The sequence below is a fragment of the Lithobates pipiens genome, unplaced genomic scaffold (assembly GCF_037356315.1).
Source record: "Lithobates pipiens isolate NorthernLeopardFrog02 unplaced genomic scaffold, aLitPip1_a1.2 Scaffold_35, whole genome shotgun sequence".
Taxonomy (NCBI): Eukaryota; Metazoa; Chordata; class Amphibia; order Anura; family Ranidae; genus Lithobates; species Lithobates pipiens.
In genome coordinates, this window is record NW_027507811.1 from 25511133 (window position 1) to 25534338 (window position 23206).

At 46.7% G+C, this 23206-nt stretch overlaps 1 protein-coding gene across 4 annotated transcripts in view; it reads left to right on the forward strand.

The window, feature by feature from the left end:
• LOC143956176 (uncharacterized) overlaps nucleotides 1–4714 on the forward strand; it is a 176834-nt gene extending 172120 nt beyond the window's left edge. For 3 of the 4 annotated variants that reach the window (XM_077466328.1, XM_077466326.1, XM_077466327.1), the window contains one exon: nucleotides 1597–3663. In XM_077466328.1, coding sequence (XP_077322454.1) covers nucleotides 1597–3200 — 1604 coding nt within the window. In that variant the 3' untranslated portion in view covers nucleotides 3201–3663. Of the gene's footprint in view, nucleotides 1–1596; nucleotides 3664–4080 lie in introns of those variants that run through there. The other variant, XR_013269859.1, reaches the window with a different exon arrangement.
• Nucleotides 4715–23206: the final 18492 nt, after the last annotated feature.

A 23206-nucleotide genomic window follows, 5' to 3' on the forward strand; every position in this document is an offset into this window, starting at 1 on the left:
CTGGTATGAATTCTGGCTGGGCTAGGGCTAGGATTGGCCTGTCAAAGCAATGTACATTTTGGTTAGGACAGTGCAGGGGTCAGGAGTAAGTAATGCAGCGTTCAGTGGTCAGTAGCATGTAACTTGGAGATCAGTAGTCCGTAAAACCGTGTAATAGGGTCAGTAGTAAGTAATGCAAATTTCATAGATCAGTAGTGTGTGTAACACAGAGTGAAGGGGTAATGCTGAGTTGAGAGGTCGGTAGTATGACACACAAAGTGCAGAGGTCAGCAGTAAGTAACGCAGAATGCCAATCCACATTTTGCAACCATCCCAGGCCTTTGTATGTGACATCACATACAAGCACCTAGGATGGACACAAGCAGAGGTTTGGGGAGGGGGGGGGGGAACCAACATGGCAGAAAAAGCAGCTATGACTTGCCATTGCTTCCTTGCATCACTTTGAATATGAGGGGTGGATCATGAGGCAGGGAAAGGTTCACTTCATTACCGACCATAACACTGCATCAGTGTACCTACCCTTTGGACCTGTGTGCAAGAGTTGCTTTGGTTGCAACGCATTAAACAATAAAAATTCCATTGCTGCACACCAGAAAGATTCCAGGTGTCAGACGAGTAAGAGAACACATCCTATAGCTCAGCTCCAAACAGGCCATGCCACCACCGACGCGTTTCGCCCTACGTCTAAGCTCTAATGAGCAGGGCCCTCAGATTTCTCTTGTACCAATGTAACTGTAATGTCTGCCTTAATTTTTTTTTTTGGTGCTATATAAATCCTGTATAATAGGCCTTGTGTGTGAGGCAAAGCACATTGGGGCGTAGCCTAGTTGGAGTTGGGCTGAAGCTGCTCCCCCCCCCCCCCCCTCTCTTTTTTTTTTTATTTTTTTAACTTGTCTGACACCTGGGCTCTTTCTGGTGTGTGATGCTGGGATTTTTCTTTGTGTATATGCTAAGGCAGGATGGGCTCTTCATACCGCCACCCTCCCAGTGCGAGGGAACCTGGATTGCCATCCACTTCTCTTTTTTTTTTTTTTTTTTCCCAGATTTTGAATGCAATACATTGCACAGTAGTACCTTGGATTAAGAGCATAATTCGTTCTAAAGCACTCGTATATCAAAGAGTTTCCCCATAGGAATCAATGGAAACTCAGATAATGTGTTCCCGTGCCACTGCTGGTGTATGCAGTACCGCATGTGGCCAGAGGTGCAGGGGTGTCGGAAACACTAAGAAGCTCAAAGACACTCGGGGACCAAGTGTCTGAGCGTCACCCACGACCCCCCCCCCCCCCCACACCTCTGGCCACATGCGGTACTGCAGACGCCAGAGGCTTGAATCCTGCTCGTCTTGTGAGACAACGCTCGCAAATCGAGTCAGGATTAAAAAAAAAAATTAAATAATAGCTCGTATTGAGAAACGCTCGTACACCGCGTTACTCACAATCCGAAGTATTACTGTATATCTTATCTAATTTTGTATTCCTATATCGGTGACCATTTGATAATTGAATGCATGACCACCATTCATGGCTCCTGACTATAAAACATGGAACATTTTAATGTGATTTTTAATATTGACATAAATGTTCTTTCCTACAGGCGGACGCGATCTTCTGAACTCTTCTGAGGGACATTTAATATCCTCTCCAGTTTTTAAAGCGGAAGAAAATAGCGACTTACAAATTTCTCCAGGAGACAGCCCCGTTCACCAAAATATACATCCCGGACATTATTGTGCAGATACATCAATGGATCTTCCAAATCAAGACGAATCTCCTGATAAATCTAATTTTTTGAACCCAGATGTTCATCAGAGATTTCTCGGTGTAGATCGATCCCCATTTCCATCCAATCCCGAGGAATCTTCCTCCGATCTTTCAGATACGGCTACAAGAGACGAGAATCAATTTTCCTGCTCTCATTGTGATAAATGTTTTGGTAAGAAGTCGCATCTCGCTTTACATCAGCGGACGCATAAATCCGAAGATTCATTTCTATATTCAGAAGTCGAGAACAGCCCAGCAGATCAGTCTCAGTTGTTTCCACATGAAGGACATCCTACAACAGGGTGGCCCTACTCCTGTTCAGAGTGCGGGAAATCTCTGAAAACAAAATGTGAACTTCGCGTACACCAGAGAACCCACACCGGCGAGGAGATCTTCTCCTGCACCGAATGCGATAAATCCTTCACGGCAAAGTCGCAACTCAAAAAACACCAGAAATATCACACCAGGGAGAAGCCCTTCTCGTGTCCCCAGTGCAAAAAGTCATTTATGGAAAAATCGCAGTTTGTGGCGCACCAGAGATCTCACAGCGGGGAGAAGCCCTTCTCCTGTAACGAGTGTGGGAAACCATTCGCAACCAAATCGCATCTTGTTAAGCACCAGAAAGTTCACACCGGTCTAAAACCCTTTCCATGTTCGGAGTGCTCATTGTCCTTCACAACAATATCTGACCTCGTCAAGCACCAGAGAGTCCACACCGGTGAGAAGCCCTTTTCATGTTCCCAGTGCGGTAAATGTTTCTCACAAAAGGGAAACCTCATTACTCACCTGAAACGCCATACCGGTGAAATGCCCTTTTCATGCTCCGAGTGCGGGAAGTGTTTCACTTCAAACGGACGCTTACTTACACACCAGAGAAGCCACACGGGCGAGCGTCCCTTCTCATGCCCAGAGTGCGGGAGAAGCTTCACTCAGGAAGTGAACCTTCTGAGACACCAGAGAAGTCACAAAGGCGAGCGCCCCTTTTCCTGCTCCGAGTGCGGCAAATGTTTCACTGAGAAAGGATATCTGATTGTACACCAGAGAAACCACACAGGCGAGCGTCCGTTTGCGTGCTCAGAGTGTGGGAAGTGTTTTACGCGGAAGGGTTATCTTCTTACACACCAGAGAAGCCACACGAGTGAGCGTCCTTATTCATGTTCATTGTGTGAAAAAAGCTTCACTCAGAAGGTACACCTTCTCACACATCAGAGGACTCACACCGGCGAGCGCCCTTTTTCCTGTCCAGAGTGCGGGAAATGTTTTGCCGAGAAAAGATACCTTCTTGTACACCAAAGGAGACATGCGGTCAAGCGTCCTTTTTCGTGTTCAGAGTGCGGGAAGTGTTTCATGAGGATAAAATACCTTCTGGCGCACCAGCAAAGTCACCAGAGTGGGTCTTCTTTTTCATTTTCAGAAGTAAACACGAACATACCGTGACTGAATTGTTCTGTCCGTAGCACGGTTGTGTGACCAAGATGATGAACTGTTAAAAGGTCAGTCCACCTCTTAGAAAATACAAGGCACATTGTCCAGCCAGATTTTATCTATTAACCACTTCCGGACCGGCGCACGCCGATATACGTCGGCACTTTGAGAAGGGATATCGTTGTTATGGCAGCAGCTAGCTTCCATAACCCTGGTATTCTCTTCTTCAGCGGGCGGTCCGGTTTCAGATAAAAGTGGTATCTACAGCGGATTCGCCGCAAGATCGCTTTTATCGACGGCGGGAGAGGGCCCTCCCCTCTCCCGCCGCTCTCTGGAGCCCTCAGTAGTGGCGGAGGTGTTCGGGTCCTCTCCCTGGCTTCGTATGGAGACGATTGAGGGGGAAGATGGCCCCCACCTGTCTCCATACCATTGCACCCGTCTTCCACCCATAGCTCCATAGCTTTTTTTTTTTTTTTTTTTTTTTTTTTTTTTTTTATTATTGCATTTTAGTGTGTGGTTTTTTTTTTTGTTTTTTTTTTTTGTTTTTTTTTTAATTTTTTGCAGAGAACCTAGAGAATAAAATGGTAGTCTTTCTAATGTCCTCTGTCCCGTGCCCACGTGGGAAGCTGCTTCCCATGAGGGCACTCTTGCATGCTCACCCCCAAACCCTGCTGCTGCTTCTATTGACACAGACAGCGGGACTCGGCCCCACCCCCCGGCTCCCTTGTCACTGGCTTTGACAGCACTGGCAGCTCATGGCTTGGTGAGGGGGGGTTGCTGATGACTAAACAAAAATGTGTAGGCTTTAGAACCACTTTAAGCAGAGCAAAACGCGTTGGAGGCACAGCTTGGCTGAGATTTAATGCTGAGGCCATCCATTCTTCTACTACAGGTTTGTCATGATATATGGACCTTCCTCCCGCTGGAACTAAACATCAGGACTGAATTTAGAGACCATCTATAATTTTAATGAAAGCCAACAACATATAGAGAACATATAAAGCAACAGAAATCCAAAAGAATAGTAACATACCCATTCTTTATTCTACTCCACAATTTCTAGAAGATGCCAGTAGAGGCCCTCTGTGCCCCACCTATAACTTCACTTCTGGGTGGACTGACCCTTTACAAAAGTCATCTGAACATCCCCGTGCCAATCCCATATAAACATGGAAGGCTTCAACTACGCTACTTCTCCACCCTTTGACCAAAGCCGCACAAATCACACCCTTACACACTACAAGGCCGAGGGAGGTGTAGAATTTCTATGGACTCCATTAAGGGCTGTCGCTGACTTTCCATTGGCTGGACCCATGTTTACCAGCCTATTCGCCAAACCGCAGAGAAATTCTGGTGGACAAGAAAAGCTTGAGACGGCCATATTGTATTCCTGTGACGTTCCTGCAACAAGATGTGTCCTCCTGGAGGAGTTGTTGCTTCTCAGCCGATTTCAACAAATCAGTTGATTGCCTTGTATTTTTGTGTTCCTATGGTCCCTTTACCCCAATAAAACCCAATTACTTTCCCGTATGTGTTCTCTGTCTGTAATTGAGAAAGTCAATCCACAATTATTTCATTCAAAACTACGACATTGGTGTTTGATGGATGTCATAGAGTTAAACAACCTTGCTTTGTATTAGATGTTCAAGACTCCCTTAGTGAGATCGGGTCCGTTTTGGCGCATTATGGCCCTAGAATTATTGCTCTCGCTCCGACATTCACGATGATTCCTCATGTGTGTGTGTGTGTGTGGTGCAATCCGGGCTTTTTTTTTTTTTTTTTGCTGGAACACAGGTCCGGCACCTCCAGCACTGAATGCATGTAATTGCAAAGTGTGCTGGGTTGTGCTACAGTGTCTATTGATGCTGGTTGTGGGGGGATCTATTTGTTGCTGGAGGGGATGTATTTTTTTGCAGGGGGTATTGTTGCTGGGGAGGTCTATTATTGCTGCTGAGGGACCTGTTGTCTTTGGAAGGGATCTATTTTTGCAGGGGGGAGGTCTATTGTTGCTGGGGGGGGGGGGTTGCTGTCACTGGGAGGGATCTACTGTTGAGGGAGAGGTCATCTGTAGCTGGCTGCTGGAGGGTCTATTGGTGTTCGCTGTGGGGAGGAGATCTGTTGTTGCTGCTGGGAGTCTATTAATCTTGGGTATTTTGTTGCTGGGGGACCTGTTGTCTCTGGAAGGAATCTATTGTTGCTGGGGTTGGTCTTATGTTGCTGGAGGAGTCGGTTGTCACTGGCACAGTGGTGTAGTGGTAGCACTCTAAAAAGGGTCGCTGGTTCAAATCCTAACCACGACACTACCTGTCTGGAGTTTGCATGTTCCCCCTGTGCCTGCGTGGGTTTGCTTTCAGGTACTCCGGTTTCCTCCCACACTCCAAAGACATGCCGGTAGGTTAATTGGCTTCTGTCCAAAATTGGCCCTAGTATATGAATGGGGACCTTGGATTGTGGGCTCCTTGAGGGTAGGGACCGATGTGAGTGTGCAATGTATGTATGGAGCACTGCCTAAATTGACGGCGCTATAAGGGTACCTTAAATAAATAGGGATAATTGTAGACACGCACCCACACTCGCTCAGGTTCAACTGGATGGACTGGTGTCTTTATTCAACCATACTAACTACTGTTAAGGGAGCAATCTATTGCAGTTGGCTGCTGGAGGGTCAATTGATGTTGCCTGTGGGGAGATCTGTGGATCCTGGGGGGTCTATTGTTGCTTGGGGAGGGGGGTATTTTGTTGCGGGTGATCCATTGTTGCTTGGGGGTCTATTGTTGTCTGCGGGGGGGGGGTCTATTTTGCTGCTTTACTTGTTATCATTAACAAGTCCCATAAAAGTTACTTAGTACCACAAATGTTACTTGGTTCTGTATTCTCTAAAAGGGGCGGCACTGGAAGGTGGGTAGGGGGGTGGAACCAGGGGACAGTGCTCAGAGGTGGGTAGGGGGTGGAACCAAGGGACAGTGCTCGGCAGTGGAACCAAGGGACAGTCCTCGTAGGTGGATATTGGGTGGAACCAAGGGACACTGCTTGGAGGTGGATAGTGGGTGTAACCAAGGGACAGTGCTCGGAGGTGGATAGTGGGTGGAACCAAGGGATAGTGCTTGGAGGTGGGTAGGGGATGGAACCAAGGAACAGTGCTCGGAGGTGGGGAGTGGGTGGAACCAAGGGACAGTGCTCGGAGGTGGGTAGGGGATGGAACCAAGGGACAGTACTCAGAGGTGGGTAGGGGATGGAACCAAGGGACAGTACTCGGAGGTGGGGAGTGGGTGGAACCAAGGGACAGTGCTCGGAGGTGGGGAGTGGGTGGAACCAAGGGACAGTGCTCAGGGGGGGAGGTAGGGGATGGAACCAAGGGACAGTGCTCGGAGGTGGGTAGTTGATGGAACCAAGGGACAGTGCTCGGAGGTGGGTAGTTGATGGAACCAAGGGACAGTGCTCGGAGGTGGGTAGTTGATGGAACCAAGGGACAGTGCTCGGAGGTGGGTAGGGGATGGAACCAAGGGACAGTGCTCGGAGGTGGGTAGGGGATGGAACCAAGGGACAGTGCTCGGAGGTGGATAGTGGGTGGAACCAAGGGACAGTACTTGGAGGTGGGTAGGGACAGAGACAATGGGTAACTCTGAAAGGGGAGTTTCTGCACCTATTCTGTGAGAAGAAAAGCCCTGGGTGCAATTGAAGCTTACATACAAGTGCACACCCTACATTGGGGTGTGTGTGGGTGACAGGTGTGCTTTAAAACATATATATTATATGCAATAAAAATGGCAGAGAGCTGAGACAAATCATTTACCATTGACAGAGGCGCTTACCGTGATCAGCTTTCATTTATTCCCAAAAGTTATAAACAAAAAACAGTCCTGACTTATTAAAAAGTGAGACTGGACTTTAATTTGTTAGTCAAGTCCATCTAAATCTGCTAGACTTGCACTACCCTCTCCCCAGACTGACAATGCTGCTGTCTATTGCATTAAAGCGGGGGTCCACCCTAAAGTGGACCTTCCGCTCATTTGAATCCTCCCCCCCCCCTCCGGTGCCACAATTGGCACCTTTCAGGGGGGAGGGGGGTGCAGGTACCTGTACAGTACAGGTATCTGCACCCACTTCCAGCGTAGATTCTGCAGAAGGTACGCCCCTTTCCGCAGAATCTACGCCCCTTTCCAAAAGTCCCCCGCTACCTGCTAGGAAACACACGGATCCCAGAGACAGCGGGGACCATCCTTATTGCGCAGTGCGACTCGCGCATGCGCAGTAGGGAACCGGGAAATGAAGCCGAAAGGCGGCAGCACCCGAGAGACGATCGAGAGATCGGCTTCGGGTGCCGACATCGCGGGCGCGCTGGGTGGGTAAGTGTCACTATTTTAAAAGTCAGCAGCTGCAGTATTTGTAGCTGCTGGCTTTAAAAAAAAAAAAAAAAAAAAAAAAACAGCGAACTCCCGGCGGACTCCCGCTTTAAGGTGAAAAACCTGGAGACTTTACAACCAATTTAACTCTTTCCCACTGTAGGGAAAAAGAAGGCTGTGGATCTTACATGCTCCACAAGGTGGACATCTCGCTCCTACTGAGTAAAATGCAAGAGCTGAAAGGATGAGCCTTAAAAACAGGAAGTGATGCGAGGTACAGACAGGAAGTTCCGGGTGAAAAATTAGTTGGGAGGGAGTATAAAAGAGACATTGCTGGAACTGGCAGCAGAGGAGGTAATAATCATTTTGTATTTATACTCCAACTCTATATCATGTCCTCTTCCTCCATAGTCACTGTGACCTCCATAACCACTCTGGTTTATATATCAGATACATCCTAAATATAGAGCCATTTATCCAACTGTCCATCCAGAGCCCCTGGTTTATAGACCGGATAAATCCTAAATATAGAGCCATTTATCTAACTGTCCATCCAGAGCCTCTGGTTTATAGACCAGATACATCCTAAATATAGAACCATTTATCCAACTTATATAAATAGGGAATATGTGTTTATCTTTCCGTTACATTGATAAATAAGCCCACTAATATAGTTCAGAAAGAAGACTACGATGTCGGAACAATGGAGGAACACTACTAAGGGTCCTTTCACACGGGGCGGATCAGTTCTGATCCGCCCCGTGGATATCCGTTTGCTCAGCGGGGATCACTCCGTCGATCCCCGCTGAGCAGGGAGATGACAGGTCCGTCTCTGCACACTGCGCAGGGACAGACCTGTCACAGCGCCGCTCTCCCCTATGGGAGATCGGATGACGACGGACCGCAGTGCCCGTCGTCACCCGATCCGCAGACGGATGGAAAAATAGGTTTTTCCTCCGTTACACTTTTTCGGATCGGAGCGGGTCGGATGTCAGCGGACATGTCACCGCTGACATCCGACGCTCCATAGAGCTCTATGGAGCACCCGTTCAGGTCCGCCTGAAAAACTGACAGGCGGGCCTGAACGGGACGTCAGTGTGAAAGGGGCCTAAGACATTATTCATACTACTAAAGTCTAGATTCTTAGTTCATTCCCATCTACATAAAGAAGTATTCTAAAAAGATGACATGGCCACATCAATGTGGATGAACAAAGACCATCACAGTTCTGAGAGGATATTACAGCTCACCCTGGAGATCACCTACCTGTTGACCGGAGAGGTGAGGAGGATTCTGGGAGGTCACATGACATCACTTATCTCTATTAATAAAACGCAGACCTGACTGGAGAGGTGAGGAGGATTCTGGGAAAATATACAGTGATAATTGTTACTTTCTGTTTTAACGCAGAATTGTGAGATATTGAATAAGACATCTGGTGAGCAATTAACACCTATCCATGAGCCTTTCTCCACTTTATTGTCTTCACTTCCCTCCCTGACAACTAAGAAATATATCTGCAAGAAGATCCTAGAAGCCATCAATAGGGTCATTGAGCTGCTGACAGGAGAGGTGAGCGGTGGTGGGAATTCTGGGACATTATCCAGTAACAGACAAGGGATGTGTCTGGATGGTGACTGTATCATTGTGTGTGTCAGGTTCCTATAAGGTGTCAGGATGTCACTGTCTATTTCTCCATGGAGGAGTGGGAGTATATAGAAGGACACAAGGATCTCTACAAGGACATCATGATGGAAAATCAGACGCCCCTCAGTCATGTACAAACTGGAGAACATAAATGTAATTTAAATGAGTTAATACTCAACCTCATCCTAGAGGTAATCTACCTGCTGACTGGAGAGGTAAGGACGATTCTGGATGTTTTAAAGACATCATTTATTTCTATTAATAAAACACATATCATAAGAGAACAGAGGTCTTCTAAACCTTTGATGATAATTTCTGTATTGTACAGGAGTGTGCAGTAGTGAGGAAGACCTCTTCAGAGTCAAGTCACAGCATGTCCCATGGATGGTGGAAAAATCAAAGTCCTATTATACTTCTTCCGCTGCATTCAATTTCTAATGGACAAAATGGGGAGAAGATCTTAAAAGTCATCCAGAAGATGATGGAGTTGCTGACAGGAGAGGTGAGCGGTGCAGGGAATTCTGGGACATTATCCAGTAACAGACAAGGGATGTGTCTGGATGGTGACTGTATCATTGTGTGTGTCAGGTTCCTATAAGGTGTCAGGATGTCACTGTCTATTTCTCCATGGAGGAGTGGGAGTATTTAGAAGGACACAAGGATCTCTACAAGGACATCATAATGGAGGATCAGCCGCCCCTCACATCACCGGGTAAGAGGAGACTTTATTGTAAGGCTGGGTTCACACTGCTGTGGTGACGAGGTCGGATGTGATTCGCACTGCAGTGCAAATCACATCCGATCTCTGTGTGATGCGAGTTCAGCCATACAGATAGTATGGCTGAATTTGCATCGCATCCGGCCCAAACTCGCACAGGACCCTTTTTTTGGTCCGCAGCAGAATCGGATCGCATGGGTGTTCACACCATGCGATCCGATTCCTGTCCGAGTTTGCAGATCGCACTGCGATATGCGAACTGATCTGGGGGTGTCATTAACTTTTCACTGACGCTCCCAGCAGTTCGCATCGCAGCAGTGTGAACCCAGCCTAAAGAAGAGAGCAGTACGGAGGGTCCACCTAGATCCCCCATCATCTGATAAACACATAGAAACAATGTATTCAGTCAGTGTGTGTGTTTCCTACAGATGGATCCAGTAATGGGAACCCACCAGAGAGATGTCCCCGTCCTCTGTATTCCCAGGATTACACTCAGAAACATCACACCATCCCTCACCATCATCAGGTAGGTGTAATTTGGGGGGTCTTTGGCTCAACTGAAATCCAAAATTCCTGAACGTTCTTTCGTGTAATTTCAATTTACTGGTTAGTAATTTTACATCATCCTTTTGGATTAGGATAAACTGACTGATGTGAAAGTTGAGAATAAAGATGAAGGAGTGGAGATGCCGGTGGGTGAAGACTGGCAGTCCACAGAGGAGGTTGGGGTGGCCGTTAAAATTAAAGAAGAGGAACCTTCTCAGGATAGCTGCACAGGTAAAAAATAAATACTAAATACAAGACATTGTATTTCACACAGTTGCTTGCTGGAATTCTCTAAAAGCATTGAACACTAGGCCAAGATAGGTGACCCCCCTGTCTGTAAAACATGGTGGGGCCTGGAGGGGGGGGGGGGAGCCATGGTTGCCACCAACAGTAGACTTCAAACATGTCTGCCTGTATTCATCTTCACTACATGGGGGATGATGGGGATAGTAATTTACATAAAAAATTAATCTCACAGAAAGTGTAACAAGGACACTTCCAGTGTAGCCCAAAACAAAATAAAAATAATACTGCTGGAATGCCCTTCAAACCTGGATCGGTCGGATTGGCATGTGAATAGACTGGTGCAAGACAGAATCTTCTTTTAGGCCTGGTTCGCACCTATGCATTTTTTTCTGTGCGTTTTCCGTTTTGCATGAAACGCACTACAGCCCTTTTAACATTGTTTCCAATGGGTCACCTTCACATCTGTGTGTTTTATGGAAAGGGTCAGGGACTTTTTTCTGGTTTTTGGTTCCATAGACTTCAGTGGATCAAAAACGTGTATTGAAAAACGCAAAATGCACCTGGAATATGCAACCTGCATAGTTGCAAACCAGGCCTTCGGCTCTAATAGACCTCAACAAAATGGTAGCTGTCTGCACACAGACACTGACTTCCTATTGCATAAATGTCGAGTAAAGGATGGCTTCAGCTCTTGTTCTCCACCTGAGGGAATCAGAGCCAACCAAAAATCCCGACCAAGGAACAACAGGAAGGCAGACATGGCACGTCTCGTTTGTCGGGATCTTTGCTTAACGTCAGTTTTTGGGTTACATCGCTGACTGCGCAATTGTCAGTTAACCACTTAACCGCCGGAAGGTTTTACCCCCTTCCTGTCCAGACCATTTTTTGCAATAGGGGGTGCTGCGTTGATTTAACTGACAATTGCGTGGTCGTGTGACGCCGTACCCAACAAAAATTGATGTCCTTTTTCTCCCACAAATAGAGCTTTCTATTGATGGTATTTGATAACCTCTGCAGTTTTCATTTTTTGGCGCTATAAACAAAAAAAGACCTACAATTTTGAAAAAAAAAAAAAACTATATTTCCTGACGCATCATGGCAGCACACACAATGGGTTGTGACTCCGCCTCCACAACCTGATAGGACTGGTTAGCTATAAGATTTGAAGAGGAGTCCACCGTTGCATTCTCCTTTTTTCCTCACCTGAATGGGACATCACCTATTCGATCGGTTAGCAATGGAGCCCCTTACCGCACTACCCCAGCTAGGTTCAGCCTCTCCTACCTGGAAGCTCCTGTCCGTACGGTCTCTAAATGAGCTATAACGCAGGGGGCCCCACTCTGGTGGTCTCAGGGGCAAAAAATCAAGTAAGTAAAAAAAAAGAGGTTTTAATGTATGCAGCGGTCTCCCTCTACCTATTTTGTTCTAGCTACTGCTCTCCCACTTACTTCCCCAGGCATACCTTTATCCTTTGTCTCATTTTCGTTTTTCTCTTTTTTCCCTTTTCTTTTTCCTTCTTTACTTTCTCTGGGCATGCTGAGCCCTGTAGTTCCACAGCGGTATACCCTTTCCAACATGGCGGCCGTGTTTGGACGCTCGGCGCTCAGGAAGTGACATTTCCCCCTGCCCTCTGCATTTGCCAGCATCCAAGATGGCGCGGGGCGGCGCGGCCGGCCAGTGCGCATGCGCGGCGGTGACGTCACTCCTCCGGCGACGGCGGTCTATTTAAAAACTGCCTTTTTCATTTTTGATGTGCTGCTTGTGTTTCTACACCACCTGTCATCCTGGTCTCTGCACACAGCCTGCTACCTTGCAAGACAAGTCCTCCTTGATCTCTGGTAAGTGTTTTTTCTATCATCTTTATGTTGCGTACCATTAATTTCTGTGTCAGCACCTTCTGCCTATACTCTGCATGAGCTTTTACACTGAAAACCTCTGGTCACAGGTGTACTCTATCCTTCCCTATGGAGACCGCTGCCTTAGTAGACCATCCAAGAACTACAAGGTAAGGGGACGTATGGATTGGTAAGTAGTGAAGAGGAGAAAAAGAGAGCACTGCCATTAATACCTTTCATTTTGGTAGCTCTGGCAGGTCATCGGGGTCATCCTATTCTAAACGAAAGGAACGTTTCCCCTCAAGACACTCGCACTCTCGGCGTAGTCGGTCAAGGTTTTACTTCCAGTCATAGCACCATACCCATCCTGCGGTTAATACCTGCTGGGTCTGTGGAGCGCAAGCATTACCTAGTAAGCTTGTTTGCCAAATCTGTCTGGAGGAAGCAACTCGAGACAAAGAAGCTGACGCAAGAGAAGCTTCCAATATCATAAGAGACTCGGTTAAAGAAACGATTTTGCAGGTGACAGCATACGATCCAATCAGATCATCTAACTCAGCCTCAACTTCACACACCCCTCAGGATCCAGACGACTCCCCGGAGGAAGAGGAACCCTTGGCCCCTACAATTTTCGATTTTGCATTGATAAACCCTTTGCGAAAAACAGTTAAGGAGGCGATCGGTTGGGAAGAAGAGAAAGACGCCCCTCCTAAGTTAGGAAAATATTTCCCTAATCTGAAAAAGGACCCGGAGGTCCTTCCCTTTATTGAAGAGCTAGAGGAGCTCATAAAAGATGAATGGCAAAGGCCAAAAAAAAAAAAATCCGGTTTGAATAACAGATTAGCAAAGCTCTATCCCCTAAAAGAGCCAGCAGTGAACCCTCTTATCTCCGCTCCTGTGGTAAACTCCTTACTGATGCGTTTAGCACGCCATGTAACCCTACCAATAGAAGACAAGATTATTTCAGCGCTGCAGGAACTCAGCCTAGCGGGCGATTTTGTAGCAGAGGCGGCGGTGGACGTTATACGATCTTCAGCAAGAGTGATGCTGGCCTCAGTAACTTCCAGGAGGGCGCTCTGGCTGAAACCTTGGGTTGCTGATGCAACTTCCAAATCCAGCTGGTGTAAGATCCCTTACGATGGCACTAACCTTTTCGGTTTAAAATTAGATCCCGTAATATCAAACGTCACGGGAGGAAAATCGGGTCTAAAACCGTCGGACAGAAGACCCAAACAACAGATAAATCCGTCCTTCAGACGACACTTGCCCGAAAGGTACCGGGACGTAAGATCTTATAGACCCGGGAAAGAATTCAAACGGTATTGGCGAAACACACAACTCTCTTTTGTGAGAGTCCAAAAATCAAAGACAACCATTCCGGGAGACCAACAAAAAATCTTTTTGATGCCATGCATGCCCAGCCCGCAATAGTAGGTGCGAGGCTGAGGTTATTTGCCCAAGTATGGATAGACAGAATAAAAGATCCCTGAACGATATCCACCATTCAGCAAGGTCACAGGTGGAAGTTCAAGCAAAAACCACCAAAAAAAAAAAAAAAACTACAGGCCTACCAAACTACCATTTTCGCGTCGAAAAAGGAAGCTTTTAGTCAAATACATCAGGCAGTTGCTCCAAAAGCAAGCAATCATAGAAGTTCCACAGGAGCAGAGGGGAGAAGGTCTTTACTCCCCTCTTTTTCTTAGTGTTAAAGAAAACAGGAGACCTGAGGCCTGTGTTGGACTTGAAAAGGTTGAACCAAATGATTCTAGTCGAATCATTCAGGATGGAGAGCCTCCAATCAATATTACTAACAGTAGGAGAGCAAGACTGGATGCTCTCAGTCGATTTGTCCGACGCTTATCTACACATTCCAGTGCATCAAACCTTTCAAAAATACCTGCGCTTCGCGATAGACAAGCAACACTTTCAATTCAAAGCCTCCCATTCGGGATATCGACGGCACCCAGGACCTTCACAAAGGTTTTACTTCCAGTCATAGCACTATTGAGAGAGAGGGGACTAAGGGTCCTACACTATCTCGACGATATTCTTCTTCTAGCAGACAGTCGAGAAACACTTCTACAACATCGTTCAATCCTGATTTCCACACTCCAGCAATTCGGGTGGATAGTGAATTGGAGGAAGGGCAGCCTGGTCCCAGCACAGAAGATGGTCTTCCTAGGAGCCGAATTAGACACCAGATCCATCACAGTAGGGCTTCCCCAGGAAAAACTTTATCCACTCATCCGCAAAGTAAAAAGGCTACTGTCAGCAGACTACCTGTCTGCAAGAAAGTGCTTAAGCGTTCTGGGCTCAATGTCATTAACCTTTCTAATGGTTCAGTGGTCCCAATGGAATTCGAGGATACTCCAGAATTTGTTCCTAAAACAATGGAATGGGGTATCAATGTCACAACAAATATCGATCACCAGGGCAGTCAAGGAATCAGTACGATGGTGGACTCAAACCAGCAATTTAGCACGCCGTCGTCCTATCGTTCACCCACTCCCAGAAATAGTAACGTCAGACGCCAGTCATCTTGGGTGGGGAGCGTATCATCTAGACCGGGGAGCACAGGGCCGCTGGCCCTTCTGTCCACAAGGGATAGTCTCAAACGTTCTGGAGCTCAGAGCCGCATGGCAAGCACTCCTAACTTTCAGTCCCCTTCTTTCAGGGAAGAGTGTCCTACTACGCATGGACAATACAGCGGCTGTGAATTATGTCCACAGGCAAGGGGGCACCAGAAGCAAAGTCCTAATGCGGGAAGTTCGACCTATAATCGAGCGGGCTCAAGTTCACCTGACGGTTTTGAGGACAGTATATGTACCCGCGATTCACAACCAACTCGCGGACGACCTAAGTCGAATGTTTATATCAAACAACGAGTGGTCTTTCAGTCACAAGGCCTTTACTCTTCTGACACGCAAATGGGGCGTTTCCGATATAGATCTGGCAGCAACTCCAGCGAACCGCAAATGCACTCGCTTCTTAGCAAGGACAGCCTATCCAGCAACGGGGATCGACTGTCTTCACCATCCTTGGGTATTTCGCCTAGGTTACATATTCCCTCCGGTGCCCCGGTTTAGCCAGATTTCTGGCCAGACTGAGGAGTTTGTCTTCCACAGTAATAGCAGTGTTGCCCTTAGAGTCTAGAAGACCATGGTTTCCGACCATCCTGCAATTGAACACAGAGGAGCCTCTCCCACTTCCGCTGTTCCCAGACCTGCTCTCGCAAGGGCAATTCCTACACCCGTCACCAGAGCGATTACACCTGATGGCTTGGAAACTGAAAGGGAAAGGTTGCTAGAACAGGGTTGTTCATTAAGAGTAATATCTACCTTACAACAAGCAAGGAAGAAATCGACAAACAACATATACAATAAGATTTGGGAAGAATTTTCCACAATAGCCCAACAGCAGTCCTGGAACCCTTCCCTCTCCATCAGTCTCTCAGGTGTTAGAATTCCTACAACTAGGCCTAGAGAAAGGATTAAGGTCAAGCACCTTAAAAGTTCACGTCTCTGCCATACCTGCAATGACAGGAATCAAATAGGCTTTAAATCCCCTCATCATTCAGTTTCAGAAGGAATGCCTAAAAATAAGGCCTCCCAGAAAACCAACTTTTCCGACCTGGGATCTGTCGATCGTTCTGGAAGCTTTAACAAAAGAACCTTTCACGCCGGCGGGATCAATATCCCTATGGGACTTGACACTAAAACTATCATTTCTAGTTGCAATCACATCGGCCAAGAGGGTCTCCGAGCTGCAAGCTCTATTAATCAAAGAACCACACCTAGTTTTTTTACCCAGACAGGGTCGTACTCAAACCTTCGGACCGGTTCGTGCCGAAGGTAGCATCTAGCTTCCACTTCAATCCGGAGATCAATCTTCCTGTTTTTCTCAACACAGACGGAAATCCGCATCCTCTTGACGTGAAGTCTGCAATCTCTACCTATCTGGAAGTCACCGCTCCATTTAGAGAGTCAGAAAACCTCCTGGTCATTCCGCATGGCGCCAAAAAAGGTCAAGCGGCTTCTTCAAGGACAATAGCTTCATGGTTAATTAAAATTATCAAGAAAGCATATCTAGTTCAACATCTTTCAATACCGAAAAACCTGAAAACGCATTCAACGAGGGCGATGATGGCCTCATGGGCAGCGTACTGTAGAGTATCACCAGAGACTATATGCAAGGCAGCAACTTGGGCATCAAAAACCACATTCATGTCGCACTACAGAATAGACCCGACTCAACTAACTACGGTTGAGTTCGGGAGATCAATTATTCAATCAAATTCATCCATACCTTGTACTTGAGTAAATAAAAACTTCTGAAAGGCACCCTCCCATTTAGCGAGTTATTTCCCATTGTGTGTGCTGCCATGATGCGTCAGGGAAACGGAAAATTGTATACTCACCTTTCCGTAATTTTCCTTTCCTGACGCATCCCATGGCAGCACACAGGATCCCACCCCTCTAAGGTGATAGTTACTGAGAATGCAACGGTGGACTCCTCTTCAAATCTTATAGCTAACCAGTCCTATCAGGTTGTGGAGGCGGAGTCACAACCCATTGTGTGTGCTGCCATGGGATGCGTCAGGAAAGGAAAATTACGGAAAGGTGAGTATACAATTTTCCGTTTTTTTACTTTCTGATATAAAAAAAAAACATATCCAATAAAAATAAAAATGTAAAAAAATCAAACCTTTTCATCAATTTAGGGCAATATGTATTCTTCTACATATTTTTGGTAAAAAAAAATACCAATAAGTGTATATTGATTGGTTTGCTCAACAGTAAGCCCTTGTACACAGGGTCGGAGATTCTGTCGGAATGTTTCCTATTGGACCGTTTTGTCGGATATTCCGACTGTGTGTGGTCTCCATCGGACTGTTTCCATCGGAATATCCGACGGACCAACTTTTCCAACTTGCCGGTAAAATTTTCCAACAAAATGCTCCTATCGGACATACTCCGATCATGTGTAGCCTACTCCGATGGACAAAGTGCCATGCATGCTCAGATCAAATTCCTAGACCAAAGCTATTGGCTACTAGCCTGAACGTAGTCCCGTCCTAACGAAATAACGTCATCACGTTATGTACAATCGGATTTTCCGACAACTTAGTCCGACCGTGTGTATGCAACATCACTTCCGGACCTCTTCCGGAATTAATCTGTCGGAATAACTCAGACGGATTTGGTTGTCGGAATCTCTGACCGTGTGTAGGGGGGCTCAGGCTACTTTCACACTGGCCCGTTACAGACGCTACAGCATTAAAAATAGCGCCAGTAAAGAGCCTCTCCTATCTCTTCAGTGGAAAGGTGCGCTTGCAGGACGGTAAAAAAAAGTCCTGCAAGCCGCATCTTTGCAGTGCTGTAGGAGCTGTGTATGCGCGCTCCTAAAGCTCCTGTGCCCATTGAAATCAATGGGGCAGCTTTGCCGGCGGTTTTAACCCTTTTTTCTGGCTGTTAGTGGGAGTTAAAAGCGCCCCGCTAGCGGGCGAATAGCTTGTAAACGACGGTAAAGCGACACTATTTTTAGCAGCGCTTTACCGACAACTCCCTCCCACCCCAGTGTGAAAGTAGCCTTATTGCGTCTACAAACTATAGGATAGATTATTTTTTATTTCTTTTACTAGTCATGGCGGGGATCAGCGATTTTTAGCAGAACTGCGACATTGTGGAGGACAAATCTGACACTTTATGGGAACCAGTGACACTAATGTCATGTACACGCGATCGGAATTCTCGTCGGAAAAAGCTCTGATGGTTTTCCCGTCGGAATTCTGTCAGTATTTCGCTCAAATTGCCTACACACGGTCACACCAAATTCCGACGGTCAATATCACTGCGACATACAACACGTTCAACGGCACTATTAAAGGGAAGTTTAATGCTTCTGAGCATGCGTCGAATTGTTTCCGAGCATGCGTCGGAATTGCATACGCATGATCGATAAATCCGATAGAAAGGTTTTCTGTCTGAAAAATTAAGAACAGGCTCTCAATCTAAAGACCGGAAATGCCAACAGAAAAGGACCGATGGGCATACACGCGGTCGTAAAATCCGATGAAAATCAAAGCTCCCATCGGACTGTTTCCATCGGAAATTCCGGCCCTGTGTAACGCGGCATAATTCAGTGATCAGTGCTAAAAAAAAAAGAAAAAAAAAAAGCACTGTCGCTTTACTAATGACACTGGCAGGGAAGGGGTTAAGTGTATTCCCTGGGAGTGCTTCCTTAAGCTGGCCATACACCTATAGATTATCTGCAGATTTTCTATGGTTAGATGGAAAAAGTGGGAGATTCCTCCATCCACACAGTTTAGCGAACATGGAGAAATCTGTTGCACTTTTTCCATCTATCCATAGAAAATCTGCAGGTAATCTATAGGTGTATGGCCAGCTTTACTATGTGGGGGATGGTTTAACTGAAGAAAAAGAGAGATCCATGTTACTGCTTAGCAGAAACACAAGATCTCTTTCTTTCTTACTAGGAGAACAGCGATCTGCCTTGTTTACATAGGCAGACTGCCGTTCTGCCTCTTTCTGAACGATTGCTGGGTTTCCGGCAGGCATTGGGTCTGCCGGACCCGCTGATTGGCTCCCGCTGTGTCCAATCACAGCGGGAGCAGGGCTCCGACGGCGCACGCGCCACAGGAATGCAGGTACGTGATTTCACGCTTAAGGGTCGCCCTGCCGCAGTATATGTACGTCGGGCGGTCCTTAAGTGGTTAAAGTAACGCAGTGCCTCCCGTATTGCAAAAAATGGCCTGGTCATGAAGGGGGGGGTAAATCTATAGGAGGTCAATTGGTTACGTTTTAGCTATTCTTTTGCTTTTAATAATAAATGAAAAAATATCTTTCCAACAGATGGACATGATGTTCTGAATACCTCTGAAGAAATTCCAATGTCCTCTCTGGATTATAAAATGGAAGAGGACGGGGTCTCAGAATATTCTCAGAGAGTGAACCCCACAGCAACAAATATACAACCCCGAGACTGCAGTGCAGATAGATCACCAGATCCCTCTAATCTTGAGGAATCTTCTTCTGATGATTCAGATACCAGTATACCTCCAGATAAGAACCCATTTCCTTGTCCTGAATGTGAGAACTGTTTTAGTGAGAAGTCCCATCTGGTTGAACATCAGAGGTCGCACACCCGTGATATTCTATATTCAGAAGGTGGAAAGACTTCTACTCACGAATCGGCACAGGTCACACCTCCACCACTTCACCACAGAAGGTGGCCCTACTCATGTTCGGAGTGCGGGAAATCTTTGAAAACAAAGTGTGAACTTCGCCTACACCAGAGAACCCACACCGGCGAGGAGATCTTCTCCTGCACCGAGTGCGATAAATCCTTCACGGCAAAGTCGCAGCTAAAAAAACACCAGAAATATCACACCAGGGAGAAGCCCTTCTCGTGTCCCCAGTGCGAAAAATCGTTTATGGAAAAATCGCAGTTTGTGGCGCACCAGAGGTCTCACAGCGGAGAGAAGCCCTTCTCCTGTAACGAGTGCGGGAAATCGTTCGCAGCCAAATCACATCTTGTTAGGCACCAGAAATATCACGCCAATGAAAAGCCGTTTCCGTGTTCCGAGTGCGAGATGTCCTTCACCACAGTATCGGGTCTGGTTAAGCACCAGAGAGTCCACACCGGTGAGAAGCCCTTTTCGTGTTCCCAGTGCGGCCGATGCTTTTCCCAAAAAGAGAACTTCATCACCCATCTCAAGCGGCACTCTGGCGAAATGCCCTTCTGTTGTTCGGAGTGCGGGAAATGTTTCAGCTCAAACGGACACCTTATTACACACCAGAGAACCCACACGGGCGAGCGTCCCTTCTCGTGTTCTGTGTGCAGGAGGAGCTTCACTCAGAAAATTAACCTTCTTCGCCATGAGATGCGTCACAAGGGCGAGCGCCCCTTTTCCTGTGCGGAGTGCGGGAAATGTTTCATCGACAAAGCGTACCTGCTTCTACACCAGAGAAACCACACGGGGGAACGTCCTTTCGCGTGCTCCGAGTGTGAGAAGAGTTTTACGCGGAGGGGTCACCTACTTAAACACCAGAGAAGTCACACGAACGTGCGTCCTTTTTCGTGTTCGTTGTGTGGAAAAAGCTACACCGAGAAAGGACACTTTCTTACACACCAGAGGACCCATACAGGCGAGCGCCCTTTTTCCTGTCCCGAGTGCGGGAAATGTTTTGCCAGCAAGGGATACCTTCTTGCACACCAAAAAAGACACACCGTGAAGCACCCTTTTCATGCTGGGTGTGCGGAAAGTGTTTCATAGGGATAAAATATCTTCATGTGCTGGATGAGATTGTGAGGAAACCTGGCAATAGGTGTGGGCAGTGGTCATATTTTGCCATGGGTGCCCCAAAGACCCTACACCGGGCAAGTGAACTTTTCAGTAGATATGAATGCAAAAGGTAAAGGGTTCTACGTTATAGGAAACATCTAGAAATATTCCAAAAGAGGAGACGGCTCTGCAAACCTGGAAATGTGATCCTGTGAGGTTCATCTTCACACCAGTGACCCTGTCATAGCCTCTGCAAGCCAGTTCTGTAGGTGTGATCAAAGGAGCCACCACCTCGGTGCATTGCAGTTACACAATCTTTAGTGAAGATCAAACGGTAGAGGGCAGTGATGGTGAACCTTGGCACCCCAGATGTTTTGGATCTACCATTCCCATGATGCTCAACTACACTGCAGAGTGCATGAGCACCATGGGAATGGTAGTTCCAAAACATCTGGGGTGCCAAGGTTCAGCCATCACTGGTATAGGGGGAGTAAGCTCCAGCACAGAAAAGTTGACGCGTTTTGCTGAAACACGTCAACGTTTCTGTGCTGGACTTTTAATCCCCCCTATACCAATGATGGTGAACCTTGGCACCCCAGATGTTTTGTAGCTTCATTTCCCATGATGCTCAACTACACCGTAGAGTGCATGAGCATCATGGGAATGGTAGTTCCAAAACATCTGGGGTGCCAAGGTTCGGCCATCACTGGTATAGGGGGGATTAAAAATCCAGCACAGAAAAGTTGACAGGTTTTGCTGAAACGCGTCAGCTTTTTGTGCTGGACTTTTAATCCCCCCTATACCAATGATGGTGAACCTTGGCAGATGTTTTGTAGCTTCATTTCCCATGATGCTCAACTACACTGCAGAGTGCATGAGCATCATGGAAATGGTAGTTCCAAAACATCTGGGGTGCCAAGGTTTGGCCATCACTGGTATAGGGGGAGTAAGCTCCAGCACAGAAAACTGACGCGTTTGGCTGAAACGCGCCAACGTTTCTGTGCTGGATTTTTAATCCCCCTATACCAGTGCTGCCGAACCTTGGCACCCCAGATGTTTTGGAACTTCATGTCCCATGATGCTCAACTACACTACATGAGAATCGTGGGAAATGTTGTTCCAAAACATCTGGGGTGCCGAGGTTTGGCCATCACTGCCCTAGACTGTTTGATATGCGATTAAAACTGTCTAACTGGAATACATTGAGGCTCCTTTTGATCGTTTCTAGAAATATTAATTGTGACGAATCGGTACCCTGAAATTTTGTAACCTTTTTGTTGTCAAAAATAAAAATACAGAAGGCGTGGAGTCCCCACTTTGCATATCTGGACACTACATTCTGTCTTGGTAAGAGCCAAACTAATAAATATAAGGGATTCTTGAGGTGTTACTATGTTGTTATTCCAAATAATCAATAAAATACACTATATTATCGAAAGTACTGGGACGCCTGCCTTTACACACAAATTAACTTTAATGGCATCCCAGTCTTAGTCTGTAGGGTTCAATATGATATAACAGCTTCAACTCTTCTGGGAAGGCCGTCCACAAGGTTTGTAGTGTGTCTATGGGAATGTTTGACCATTCTTCCAGAAGTGCATTTGTGAGGTCAGGCACTGATGTTGGACGAGAGAAAGGAGAGTGCGAGCCAGGCCTTTATTCATCCCAAAGGTGTTCTATTGGGTTGAGGTCAGGACTCTGTGCAGGTCAGCCAAGTTCCTCCACCCAAAACTCGCTCATCCATGTCTTTATGGACCTTGCTTTGAGTACTGGTCCAAATCATTTGGTGGAGGGGGTTATGGTGTGGGGTTGTTTTTCAGAGTTTGGGCTTGGGCCCTTAGTTCCATTGAGGCGTCATCATACCAAGACAATTTCATACTCCCAACTTTGTGGGAACAGTTTGGGGATGGCCCCTTCCTGTTCGAACATGACTGGGAACCTATCGGGCTGAGGTCAGGACTCTGTGCAGGCCAGTCAAGTTCCTTCACCCCAAACTCGCTCATCCATGTCTTTATGGACCTTGCTTTGTACACTGGTGGGCAGTCATTTTGGAACAGGAAGGGCTAACCTCAAACTGTTCCCACAAAGTTGGGAGCATGAAATTGTCTAAAATGTCTTGTTATGCTGATGTCTTAAGAGGTCCCTTCACTGGAACTAAGGGGCCAAACCCAACCCCTGAAAAACAACCCCCCACACCATAATCCCCCATCCACCAAATGATCTGATTGATGGCTTTATTGGTGCCCCTATACCCCTTCAATTTAAAGGTCAGAGATCTTTGAGCTCGTGAAACGCGTAACAGTTTTTGAAAAACATTGTTGTGATCCGCAGTAGATAAGCGGTTCGATATTTTTTTTAAACAGTGTAAAGAAACAGCT